General features: G+C 42.4%; 1 protein-coding gene across 2 annotated transcripts in view; it reads left to right on the top strand.

Moving 5' to 3' along the window:
* Positions 1 to 13,407, top strand: part of LOC106608148 (disks large-associated protein 2) — a 65,314-nt gene that overhangs the window by 21,566 nt on the left and 30,341 nt on the right. For both annotated transcript variants that reach the window (XM_082977034.1, XM_082977035.1), the window contains exons 3-4: positions 7,096 to 7,273; positions 9,244 to 9,463. In XM_082977034.1, the coding sequence (XP_082833160.1) occupies positions 7,096 to 7,273; positions 9,244 to 9,463 (398 nt within the window). The remainder of the gene's footprint in view (positions 1 to 7,095; positions 7,274 to 9,243; positions 9,464 to 13,407) is intronic.

The following is a 13,407-nucleotide window of genomic DNA, read 5'->3' as shown; positions in this document are numbered from 1 at the left end:
CGGTTGTCAAGAAATTACCCAACATGTTTCTGATAAGATTTCACTTTGGCTTGGATGCATATTTTATGTCGATTAAATACTATCAGCTTTTATGATGCTGTTAAAGATAGCACCTCTACAGATGGTGTCTAACTGTGCATTCGCGTTCTCTCAAGATGGTGAAAGAAAGAAATCATGTTTCTCCACAAAAAAATTGGCCGACATTTGGTGTATAATTTTACAGCAAGAAAGGCTTAATTCTACAGGAGTTAAAATTAAGGCTATGTGAGAGGTTATAGACCTACAGTCAGTTTCCTGATTTCAGTTTCCATTCAACCCATCTGAACAGTAGGCTACAGTTCCCTTGACATGACATAGGCCTATTTGAAGTCCCTGTCTTGTGACTGTCGAATTTGTACAGCGCCTCACAATCATCACACATAACATAGCATAGCCCGCACTGCTATCATCCTCTTTTACCACTTCACCAAATCTTTCCCAAACATTACTTTTCTGGCCCTCCCTTCTCTCTATTTTCAACTCTCCATTTTGCAGCTTTTCTCTTATTGAATTAAATTCTAACATATTCCTTTTTGTCTCCATCGATCGACATGAACTTTTTAATGATGTGTAGGCTATTTGGCGCGCATACAGTTAGGCCCTAACCTTAGACTTACACACTAATGCAGAATAGCCTAAAAAGAATGTAGCCTATAGATATAAATTGCACAAGAATTATACATTTATGGATTTTTTAAGGTATTGTTTTCTCTTTATTCAACCCGCCCACCACCCACCCGCCCTTCATCCAGACAATATTTCATGACCATAAACCCGTGGATATAATCGCAAGGACTGCGGGTTATGAGTCAAACTGCGCATCTGTAACGTCTACTTCTGAGTCCAGGTTGTACGTGTCATTCCCAGGATAAGTTTCAAACAAACTAATGTAGTGTGTGATATTAATATACTGCTATACTGTACAGACAAGGCAGCGTTTTTTATGAATATGCCTCATGAAATTATATTCGTAATTACACAGCATTACTTACATGCTTTTGGTAAACATTTGGCTGCATTACTGAAATTGAAATAACTGTGCTCAAAAGCTTGATTTTGACATTAGATAGGATGGCAGGGTTTAAAGTGATTTTTTTGCCCAGATAGCCAATGTGGCTCATGGATTACCGTAAATAATGTAGAAGCTCTGACCTTCATCTTGACTGGATTTTGACCCTCTTTAAAAAATCTAAACACAGCACCCACCTTTTTGACACACCATTTCAAAACCTTAACCATAGCTCCTGGCTTTTTGCAAACTGTTTTTCATCTAGTCGGCTCAGAGATTCAACCAGCAACCTTTCGGTTACTGGCCCAATGCTCTTAATTGCTAGGCTACCCGCCGTTATAGCTAGGCTACCTGTTATGTCTGTTATATGTCTTTGTGACCTCTGTATGTAGTGGGATTTTCTGGGGAACATGCATGATTTAGCCATGTCACTCGATGTTGCTGGGCAACAGAGGAAGAATAGCGCCTTTGTTACGATTGGCTGTGACATGTTCCTATTGTACCCCAATGTCTCTTCAGCCTGTATTAATGCATGACTAAGAGCTCTGCTACATTTGTTTGGTCAATTGGTTTGTAGCCGCTTCACTGCTTTGTGCCCCTGTCCTTGTGTTTGGATTGTTCTCTGTTTACTATTGGAGCCCAGTTCTCCTCATGAGCTCAGATATTAAAGTAGTACTTTAGCTAGTGAGTGTCAGACCAATGCAGGCATTATATCTGACCTTTATCAACTGCTATTTCAATATTTGCTTACCGAGGCAATGTACCTCATGTTATCACAGCACTGTTGACAAGGCAGTGGTAAGTCTGTCACTTCTCTCAAATGTCACAGTCAAATGACTAGGTACAGTATTAAGCATGAACAGGATATTCATTGGCTGACAATCAAATCTCATGTATTTCTTTGAATGCCTTCATATAAGTGAAATTGTCTTTCATTCTCACTTGAGCTGTCTCACTCCGCAAAAAAAGAGCCTGTTTGCTCTCATTCCCCCTCTTGATAGACAACACTCCATAGATTCAAAGATAAATGAGCTTTAGGTAAACTATAAGAAGCAGGACAGTGGTACAGAGTGATTTTGTAGTAAAAAAAAATGAAATGATTGGACAGAAAAAGAAAAGGACACCATCAAAATATTGTACACCTAGATGTGTAGCATGGCATGGGATCTTGAAAGCAGTAATGATGGTTACAATAACGATTATTATACCAACCAATCAGAAGATGCATAATATTCTGAATGACAAAGTCCAAATGATTCTCTCGGTATGAATGAAAGGGCTTGGAGACGAACTAAAAAACCTCCTCTACTGATTGTACCATACATTATGCACCTCTTGGTATTAGTGCAACAATTTCTATACCTTATTGTACTGTTAATTGCATCAGAGCAGAATATCTTCCCATCCTGATTCTGACCCAGATGATCCATCGCCCTCTGAGATGTCTCTTATAGTTATTCTAGACTAGGCTTGCAAATATTTCTTCCAGAACAGGACGGATGCTTGTGTTCTGGAGGTCTGCACGCACACCTCTGAGATGTCTCTTATAGTTATTCTAGACTAGGCTTGCAAATATTTCTTCCAGAACAGGACGGATGCTTGTGTTCTGGAGGTCTGCACACACACACACACACACACACACACACACACACACACACACACACACACACACACACACACACACACACACACACACACACACACACACACGCACACGCAGGGAGATACCTGGGGAGGTGCCCTGCATGTATCAGTCCTGTATGCTACTCAGGGCTCAGACTCCCTATCCTTTTGTTACCCACAGCTTAATCATCATCTCACTGGGATTCTACTTATGAAATGCTTTGAAAGGCTGGTCATGGCTCTCATCAACACCATCATCCCAGAAACCCTGGACCCACTCCAATTCGCCCCAACAAATCCACATATGACGCAATCTCTATTGCACTCCACACTGCCCTCTCCCACCTGTATAAGAGTAATACCTATGTGAGAATGTTGTTCATTGACTACAGCTCAGCATTCAACACCATAGTGCCCTCCAAGCTCATCACTAAGCTAAGGACCCTGGGACTGAACACATCCCTCTGCAACTGGATCCTGGACTCCTTGACGGGCCGCCCCCAGGTGGTGAGGGTAGGCAACAAGACATTTGCCACGCTGATTGCTCAACACGGGGGCCCCTCAGGGGTGCGTGCTTAGTCCCTTCCTGTACTCTTTGTTCACCCATGACTGCTTGGTCACGCACAACTCCAACACCAGCGTGTGCCAAGCATGACTCCAACACCATCATTAAGTTGCTGACGACACAACAGTGGTAGGCCTGATCACCGACAACAATGAGACAGCCTATAGGGAGGTCAGAGACCTGGCAGAGTGGTGCAAGGACAACAACCTCTCCCTCAACATGAGCAAGAAAGGAGATGATCGTGGACTACACGAAAAGGAGGGCCGAACATGCCCCAATTCACATCGACAGGGCTGTAGTGGAGCAGGTCGAGAGTTTCAAGTTCCTTGGTGTCCACATCACCAACAAATTATTATGGTCCAAACACACCAAGAGTGTCATGGAGAGGGCACGACAACAACTTTTCTCCCTCAGGAGACTGAAAAGATTTGGCATGGGTCCCCAGATCCTCAAAAAGTTCTACAGCTGCACCATTGAGAGCATCCTGACTGGTTGCATCACTGCCTGGTATGGCAACTGCTCGGCATCCGACCGTAAGGCACTACAGAGGGTAGCGCGTATGGCCCAATACATCACTGGGGCCAAGCTTCCTGCCATCCAGGACCTACAGTTGAAGCCGGAAGTTTACATGCACTTAGGTTGGAGTCATTAAAACTCGTTTTTCAACCACTCCACAAATTTCTTGTGAACAAACTATAGTTTTGGCAAGTCGGTTAGGATATCTACTTTGTGCATGACACCAAACAAAAATCCAACCATTGTTTACAGACAGATTATTTCACTTATAATTCAGTGTATCACAATTCCAGTGGGTCAGAAGTTTACATACACTAAGTTGACTGTGCCTTTAAACAGCTTGGAAAATTCCAGAAAATGATGTCATGGCTTTAGAAGTTTCTGATATGCTAATTGACATCATGTGAGTCAATTGGAGGTGAACCTGTGGATGTATTTCATGGCCTACCTTCAAATTCACTGCCCCTTTGCTTGACATCATGGGATAATCAAAAGAAATCAGGCAGGACCTCAGAAAAAAATAGTCTGGTTCATCCTTGGGAGCAATTTCCAAACGCCTGAAGGTACCACGTTCATCAGTACAAATAATAGTATGCAAGTATAAACACCATGGGACCTCGCAGCCGTCATACCGATCAGGAAGGAAACACTTTCTGTCACCTAAAGATGAACGTACCTTGGTGTGAAAAGTGCAAATCAATGCCAGAACAACAGCAAAGGACCTTGTAAAGATGCTGGAGGAAACAGGTACAAAAGTATCTATATCCACAGTAAAACGAGTCCTATATCGACATAACCTGAAAGGCCACTCAGCAAGGAAGAAGTCACTGCTCCAAAACCACCATAAAAAAGACAGACCAGTTTGCAACTGCACATGGGGACAAAGATACATACTTTTTGGAGAAATGTCCTCTGATCTGATGAAACAAAAATAGAACTGTTTTGCCATAATGACCATTATTATGTTCAGAGGAAAAAGGGGGAGGCTTGCAAGCTGAAGAACACCATCCCAACCGTGAAGCACGTGGGTGGCAGCATCATGTTGTGGGGTGCTTTGCTGCAGGAGGAACTGGTGGACTTCACAAAATAGATGGCATCATGAGGCAGGAAAATTATGTTGATATATTGAAGCAACATCTCAAGACATCAGTCAGGAAGTTAAAGCTTGGTCGCAAATGGGTCTTCCAAATGGACATTGACCCCAAGCATACTTCCAAACCTGTGGCAAAATTGCTTAAGGACAACAAAGTCAAGGTATTGGAGTGGCCATCACAAAGCCCTGACCTCAATCCTATAGAAAATTTGTGGGCAGAACTGAAAAAGTGTGTGCGAGCAAGGAGGCCTACAAACCTGACTCAGTTACACCAGCTCTGTCAGGAGGAATGGGCCAAAATTCACCCACTTATTGTGGGAAGCTTGTAGAAGGCTACCCGTAACGTTTTACCCAAGTTAAACAATTTAAGGGCAATGCTACCAAATACTAATTGAGTGTTTGTAAACTTCTGACCCACTGGTAATGTGATGAAAGAAATAAAAGCTGAAATAAATCATTCTTTCTGTTATTATTGGGACAATTCACATTCTTAAAATAAAGTGGTGATCCTAACTGACCTAAGACAGGGAATTTTTACTAGGATTAAATGTCAGGAATTGTGAAAAACTGAGTTTAAATGTATTTGGCTAAGGTGTATGTAAACTTCCAACTTCAACTGTATATACTAGGTGGAAAGCCCTAAAAATTGTCAAAGGCTCTAGTCACCCAAGTCATAGACTGTTCTCTCTGCTACCACACGGCAAGTGGTACCAGAGCGACAAGTCTAGGTCCCAAAGGCTCATTAACAGCTTCTACCCCCAAGCCATAAGAATGCTGAACAATTAATCAAATGGCCACCCGGACTATTTACATAGTCGGTGAATGAGGTGGTTTACTCCTCAATGCCATTGGATGAATCCCAGAACATATTCCAGTCTGTGCTAGCAAAACAGTCCTGTAGCGTAGCATCCACATCATCTGACCACTTCTATATTGAGCGAGTCACTGGTACTTCCTGCTTTAGTATTTGCTTGTGAGCAGGAATCAGGAGGATATAATTATGGTCAGATTTGCCAAATGGAGGACAAGGGAGAGCTTTGTATACGTCTCTGTGTGTGGAGTAAAGGTGGTCTAGAGTTTGTTTTTTCCTCTGGTTGCACGTGACATGCTGGAAGAAATGAGGTGAAACGGTTTTAAGTTTGCCTGCATTCATGTCCCCGGCCACCAGGAGCACTGCTTCTGGATGAGCATTATGTTTTTTAATTTTTTTACCCCCTTTTTCTCCCCAATTTTGTTGGTTAGGAGTCCGTAGAACGGAAGCCATCCCCTCCAGCACCATTATAGCGTACAAGCCATAAGACTGCTAAATTCAGTAGTTAACCAAATAGCTACCGGACTATCAGCATTAACCCCTCCTTTGCACAAACTCTCTTATGACTCATCAAATACTATAACCTACTGCTATTATCTATCCTGTTGCTTAGTTACCTTACCTTATCTTACCTATATGTACTGTATATGTACTGTACATATCTACCTCAATTATCTTGTACCCCTGTACACGTGGCTCAGTTGGTAGAGCATGGCGCTTGCAACACCAGGGTTGTGGGTTTGATTCTCATGGGGGACCAGTATGAAAATGAATACACGCCCTACTATAAGTCACACTGGATAAGAGTGTCTGCTAAATTACTTTTTTTTGTATATACTGTATATATAGCCAAGTTATCATTACTCATTGTGTGTTTATTCCTTGTGTTATCTTTCTATTATTTAAAAATAATTCTCTCTGCATTGTTGGAAAGGGCCCGTAAGTTAGCATTTCACTGTTAGTCTACACCTGTTGTTTACGCATGTCACAAATAACATTTGATTTGCTTATATTGTTGTACTATTGGGAGCTATAGGTGAGTTGACAAACTGTAATTGTGGGGCTAGCGAGTCAACAGTGTTTTGGGATTTGCGAGTAATGCACTTGTCATCGTAGTTCGGAGTTGATCGTAATAAGGCTGCGGTTGTCAGAGGATGAGTCACTTTTGCTGCCGGTCACACAACAACACAACACAAACCTGGATACAGCAGTAGGCCTACTGCATGTTAGCTAGGTTACCTGTTTAACTCTATATGAAATAGTTTGGAGCTTAGGTCAAAAAAAATTGGCAGGGATGTCTAATCTCAGTTAACCCAGAACTAAAATCGTGCATAATTTAGTCAGATGCCCGATTATTTTTACATAGCCATTCCACAAGAGATAAAGGGATGTCTGACTGACAATACCTCTCATATTTGTCTCTCTATCTCTCCATTCAGCCAGAGCTACCACTTGCAAACCACCCGAGACATGATGCGGCCCCATCCCAGTGTCACCCTGGACCCAGCCTTCAACTACCCCCAACACCATGTACCCCTGGGACCTCAGTTCCGCTCCCGGAACCAGAGCTACATGCGGGCGGTCAGCACCCTCAGTCAGGCCAGCTGCGTAAGCCAGGTGAGTCCCACACAGGATCCTTACAAGGGGAACACCAGGAGACCCGGGGGAGGAGGAGGAAGGAGAGATACAGTAGATGCCACCAGGAGCCCTGGAAGAGGAGGAGGAGGAGAAGGAGGAGGAAGGAGAGAAACAGTAGATGTCACCAGGAGCCCTGGAAGAGGAGGAGGAGGATGAGGAAGGAGAGATACAGTAGACGCCACCAGGAGCCTTGGAGTAGGAGGTGGAGGTGGAGTAGGAGGTGGAGGAGGTGGAGGTGGAAGAGGAGGTGGAGGCGGAGGAGGTGGAGGAGGTGGAGGTGGAGTAGGAGGTGGAGGAGGTGGAGGTGGAGGAGGAGGTGGAAGACGAGGTGGAGGTGGAGTAGGAGGTGGAGGTGGAGGCAGAGGAGGTGGAGGAGGAGAAGAAGGAGGAGGAAGAAGAGATACAGTAGATGCCACCAGGAGTCCTGGAGGAGGAGGAGGAGATACAGTAGACGGCCACCATGTGGGCAGTGTGGCTGGGACCGTCTGTTGTTTGCTAAAAGGGTGGCATTAATCACAATAATCATACATTTACTTATAGAAACATATTAGTCACCACTAGATCCCCTCTCATTGAGATGGTAGATGCTTGTTCAGGCATTATTGTTTGAGAGATAGGGCTTTTTGATTGTTTAAGTTGTCATTGACAAACTGTTGACATATTTTGCGGTTTTCAAAATGATCCATGTGAAACCATTTGTGTTATTGGTGACATTGCATCAACAAGCAGCACCATACATATCTGTTATTTTCTATATTTATCTCATTACAAGTTCAAGTTACCCATTCCGGAAGTTCCTACACAGTACTAGGATGTTGTTTTAAACTGCTCAGTCAGTCTAGACAATGTTTGATGTTTGATCAGTAAAAAGCTTTGTTTTTATCCATATTTGCTGCATATTAGGTACACGATACATTGTGTGTTACAAGGATTTAATATACCTAGTCATTTTTATTATGTTATTAAGTAGCAGGCTTTTATGCACTGCGTAATATAAACAAGATTCATTTTGATACACGTTTGGCACAATATCTCATTCTCAACCAACTTTGTGGTGCTATTTAAAAAATCCCCTCACACAGATGACGTTGTTAGTATAGCTTCCTGCCTGCCATTACGTTGGATGCATTGCGATGGAGATATACTGTATATATTCACAACATTGATATTCCGCATGTTGTTTGTACTGTGTTGCACTGTAATTTCTACTTTTGAATAGGTTCTTGTAAGGACATCTGCTTTCCCATTTCCCCAGTAGTAACGTATGTATAAGGCTCCCAAGTGGCACTGCATCTCGCTACAGACCTTGGTTCGATCTCGGGCTGCATCACATCCGGCCGTGATCAGGAGTCCCATAGGGCGGCGCACAATTGGCCCAGAGTTGTCCGGGTTAGGGGAGGGTTTGGCCAGGGTAGGCCGTCATTGTAAATAAGAATTTGTTCTTCACTGAATTGCCTAGTTAAATAAAGGTTCAATAAAAATAAAAAATATCACAGGAGGCTGCCGAGGGGAAAACGGATCATAATAATGGCTGAAACGGAGCAAATGGAATGGCATCAAACACCTGGAAACCATGTGTTTGATGTATTTGCTTACATTCCACTTATTATGCTCCAGTCATTACCACAAGCCGTTGTCCCCACTTAAGGTGCCACCAACCTCCTGTGGTATGTATGTCTATGATGATGACTTGGGATAGTACATACTGTAAATGGTATACCAAATGATGCATTGTTTTTGCTCTTTTCATTTGGTTGTTTTATCTGCTTGGTTTTTTAAGAAAACAAAGATTTTGATGCAAAGTTGTTTTTTTTAAGTTCGGAATTGCCAGTGCCTTTTTTTCCTGCTAACACTCCTTCATATTTACTGTACTAAGGGGAAGAGTCAAAGTGAAAAACAGAAAGGAAGAGGAAAAATTAAGGACTGCTATTCCTGTTTTTGTCTCTCAGGTGAGTGAGACTGAGGTCAATGGCCAGTTTGAGTCAGTTTGCGAGTCCGTTTTTAGCGAAGTAGAATCCCAGGCCATGGAGGCTTTGGACCTGCCTGGCTCGTTCCGCACTCGAAGCCACAGTTACCTGCGTGCAATTCAGGCTGGGTATTCCCAAGACGACGACTGCTTGCCTTCAATGACATCCTCCACTGTCACTTCAACTCTCAGATCCACAACAGGTAACAGTATGCATCACAAAATCCCCCCCAAACGAGAGAAGGCCTAGAAAACATACTCCTCATACATTCTATAACATGCGTACATCCTTAACATACCTACATATGTACAGTGGGGTACCCTTGAGCTTTGAGAGATGCTTGGTTGTATGATTCCGGTCATTTCTTTTTGGCTACTTGTCATTGTTGTGTGTCTTGTTTGTCTTGCCTCTGCACATCCTGAGTGTTCCGAGGAAATTTGCTTGCAAGTGCGCTACGTTGCACGAACGATGCATCATGACCCAGGCTTCCTGATTTGTCACGTGTGGCGGTGGCAAAGCTGAACCCGTAGTAGAGGGTGGGAGGGGCCTCATTCATATTAGCCCAATGAGAAGTCACACCCACAATGCACCATACCACATCAACACACTACAGTCACACTCACAGCAATTGGCATGTGCAAGAGGAACATGCCCTGTTCTAAGCATGTGAATCTCAGTGGTATATGTGTTGTGTGTAGAGTGTGAGTCGTGTAGGGAAGGATTAAGTGTTAAACAAACCAGTGGTTGGAGGGAGGGTCTATAGACCTCTACAGAGTGTTAGGAGGGTTCATAGCCTGCTCCAGAGAGGTCGTCAGCCTCCCCTTGCATGCTTTGTTTGACAAGTTCATTACACTAGCACAAGGGTATTCAAATCTTATCCTTTGAGGTCCGGAGCCAGCTGGTTTTCTGTTCTACCTGATAATTAATGGAACCTATGTGGTGTCCCAGGTCCCTGATTAGAGGGGAAGAGTTAAACTAAGCAGTGAAACTGTCTTCAGGGTCCCCGATTAGATGGGAAGAGTTAAACTAAACAGTGAAACTGTCTTCAAGGTCCCTGATTAGAGGGGAAGAGTTAAACTAAGCAGTGAAACTGTCTTCAAGGTCCCTGATTAGATGGGAAGAGTTAAACTAAGCAGTGAAACTGTCTTCAAGGTCCCTGATTAGATGGGAAGAGTTAAACTAAGCAGTGAAACTGTCTTCAAGGTCCCTGAATAGATGTTGAGGGCACTAGCGTCTCTAACTGATCTTGACTTATAAGCCTACAGAAAACAAGACAGCATCTTGTAACCGACATACGGTAAGTCAACAAACTCAGATATGGTACTGGTTGCACAAAGGAACTTACTAGTAAAGGTAATTCAGACCGTGTAAAATAAATATTTTTTCTATATTGCTGTATTGTGTTGCATAAAACCACATTTGAAGATATGATTTGAGTAATATTTACTGGCAACTGATTTATCACTTCTGATGTTAGACCAATCAGAAGGCAGTTCTTGCAATCATGTGAGACTGATCAGTTGACTTGAGGTTTGACAAGGCGCTCTCACTAACATGTTCAACAGTTATTTTACCCGTTAGGCCCACCGTATTAGAATATTTTTCTTTCAGCTAAATCTCACATTTAGATGACCTCTTAGAAGAATGTCAAATCATCTCTTCCAAGTGAACTTGTTGCAATAATTGTAGTTTTGATATTAAATATTCAGGGATTTCAAGGTTTTCAAGGTTTTGTGCAACATTTTACACACAATATCTTTGTCACAACATCAACATATCTGGTTCGTTGTGTAAACAGAACCACGGCTCCCTCCGTAAACTAATTGCCCTAGTGCATTTGGTGTATGCCTGAAAGAGTAAAGCTATGAACCCTATTGAAATACTATAATTTCATATTACGTTTTTCATTTGACAATATTATGACCTGGATTTTAATTTCTCAACACATCTCGTGTAAGCAGTTGTACTAGCCCTCTGTATTTGTTTGAGTTTTGGGGATTTCTTTGTTTTCTTGTACAATCTGGAGTTTTATTTTGTTTATCTTGTCATGCTCAATTGGGTTGCACAGTCAGAATCCCTCAGCCTACGATGTGACCTGCGGATCAAGGAGTGTCCTCCAATCCCACCGTCTTACCTGCTGAACTCCTTTCACCCAATAAGCTCTGTCCCAATTCTGTCCGCTTCCCAATTGGCTCACTAAATTGGCTCTGAAATGGTTGTCAGTTATTCAAGCGTTTTCTGCATATATTTGTATTTCTCAAGGACTTTTTTTTATCTTCCATATACAGTCATATCCAATATGGCTATGGAACAGGATGTGCTAGTGAGCCTCAGGGAAATAATTGGCTATGACTTGTTGGCTCCATCTCAAGCCATATTGCAAATATTTCTTTACCTGGTATCAACCATTTGGTGTCATTTTTAAGGGAATAGCGGCTTTGAAGTTAAATTAAAATAATCCATAGTATTTGACTGGCCTTGCCACTCACTTACATTAAAAAAAAGAGATCTGAATTCTAAATCGCTTCCCAACCAGATGCTAGCATGTCAAGGCTAGCGGGGCCCTTGAGTGGGGAAGGGATCCTATGATGCCCCATTGGGCAGAAGAGCAGCACCCCCTCTCTATTTGACCAGCCATGCAACTCTTGAAGGATAACGGGGGACAGAACAGCTGGAGACTTCAGTGATGCCTGTCACAGGTATTTTGATGTCAACACACATACATGTGTATGTGTGTTTTTGCACTGCCTTCTCAGCAATACATATAAACGATAACTTTGATATGATACCAGGATTGACAAATCCCATTTAGATACTAGGAGAAACAAACAGGGGTCTGAACAACTCACAAAACTCTGAGGCCTTGAATTCCTTGTTCATATGCATTAATATTCCAGAATCATCTTTGTGATGATGGTGCCTCGCTGGCTTTTGCGAGTTGTTTTGAAGTGTGTCTATTTTTAAGCTAAAAGGGCATCATTGGTGTAACTGTATGATAAAACTACACTTCCCAGTCTAATACATCATCTGCTCATAGCACAGCCATACAATATCCCTGAATGTTATCATATTGCCACTGTCAACAGTCAAAATGTGAGAGCAATTACAGTGTATTACAGTAGCTTTGTGTTTTTTATTTTATTTTATGAAAGTCGACCTCTGTAAAGGCCACATGTGGCTGGGTTTGACCCTTGGCGTAGAGGTTATCAGCCGTCTTTGACTGTGGGATTGCAGCCCATTCCCTGGTGCAGCACTATTGGGGGGGAGGGGGGGGAACTCCACATGTCCTATCAACCTCATGGTGAGGGACCTGACATGTTCAATAGGGTTCATAACTGCTTCTCGGCCCAATGACTTGAGTTGTGATTCTTTCATTGCCTTTTCATCTTTTCTGTTGCACAACAAAAAAAACTAAAAGAAACAATAGGAAACCACTTAGGAACGTTCTTTAACGAAACATGCTTTAATGATTTCATTCGGAGAATGGTCTTTTATTTTGAAACTGATTGGTAATGATGGTTTATATTAGGAACCAACAGGGTTCCACTTCCCAGGGTGCAGTGCGGTGAAAAGAGGGAAAGACTGTGGAAGGTAGATGTTCATTGAAATGAGTGAGAAGGCAGTGTAAAAACCGAAAAGCCTACAGTATGTGAGTTAAAATGCATCACTCAAATGGCTCAGTGTACCTGGTTGAATAATTCCTTTACGCATTTTAGTGTACCAGAGCTGTGTTAGAGAGCATAACAATTCTAGAGACCACTTCAGTTTCTGAAGGGCACCTCTTCATTAAGTTTTACACGGTCTCTTTTCGGGTTTGAACAATCACAAATGGATCAGATAAAGGAATCACAAATGGATCTGATAAAGGAATCTCAAATGCATCATCTGATTAAAGGGTAATGATATTCGCAGGAGATTAGCGATCAACAAATAGTCTACACCATTTCTACTCCATGGTCTCAATGCAATGATTTCATCTCTTATATCCACTGGTATTATATGGTAGTTGTGATATTTTACTCACATACTGAATGCATATTGTAGGTATATGTATGCCCACTCTAGGTTTGAAAATTTGGGCATTACAATTACATAACACTCCAGCTGTTCCCTCCCTTTGAATGTCCCTCTATTTGCATATTCAAA

The sequence above is a fragment of the Salmo salar genome, chromosome 06 (assembly GCF_965601325.2).
Source record: "Salmo salar chromosome 06, fSalSal1, whole genome shotgun sequence".
In the NCBI taxonomy this organism is placed as follows: Eukaryota; Metazoa; Chordata; class Actinopteri; order Salmoniformes; family Salmonidae; genus Salmo; species Salmo salar.
This window is presented reverse-complemented; position numbering and strand designations above follow the sequence as displayed.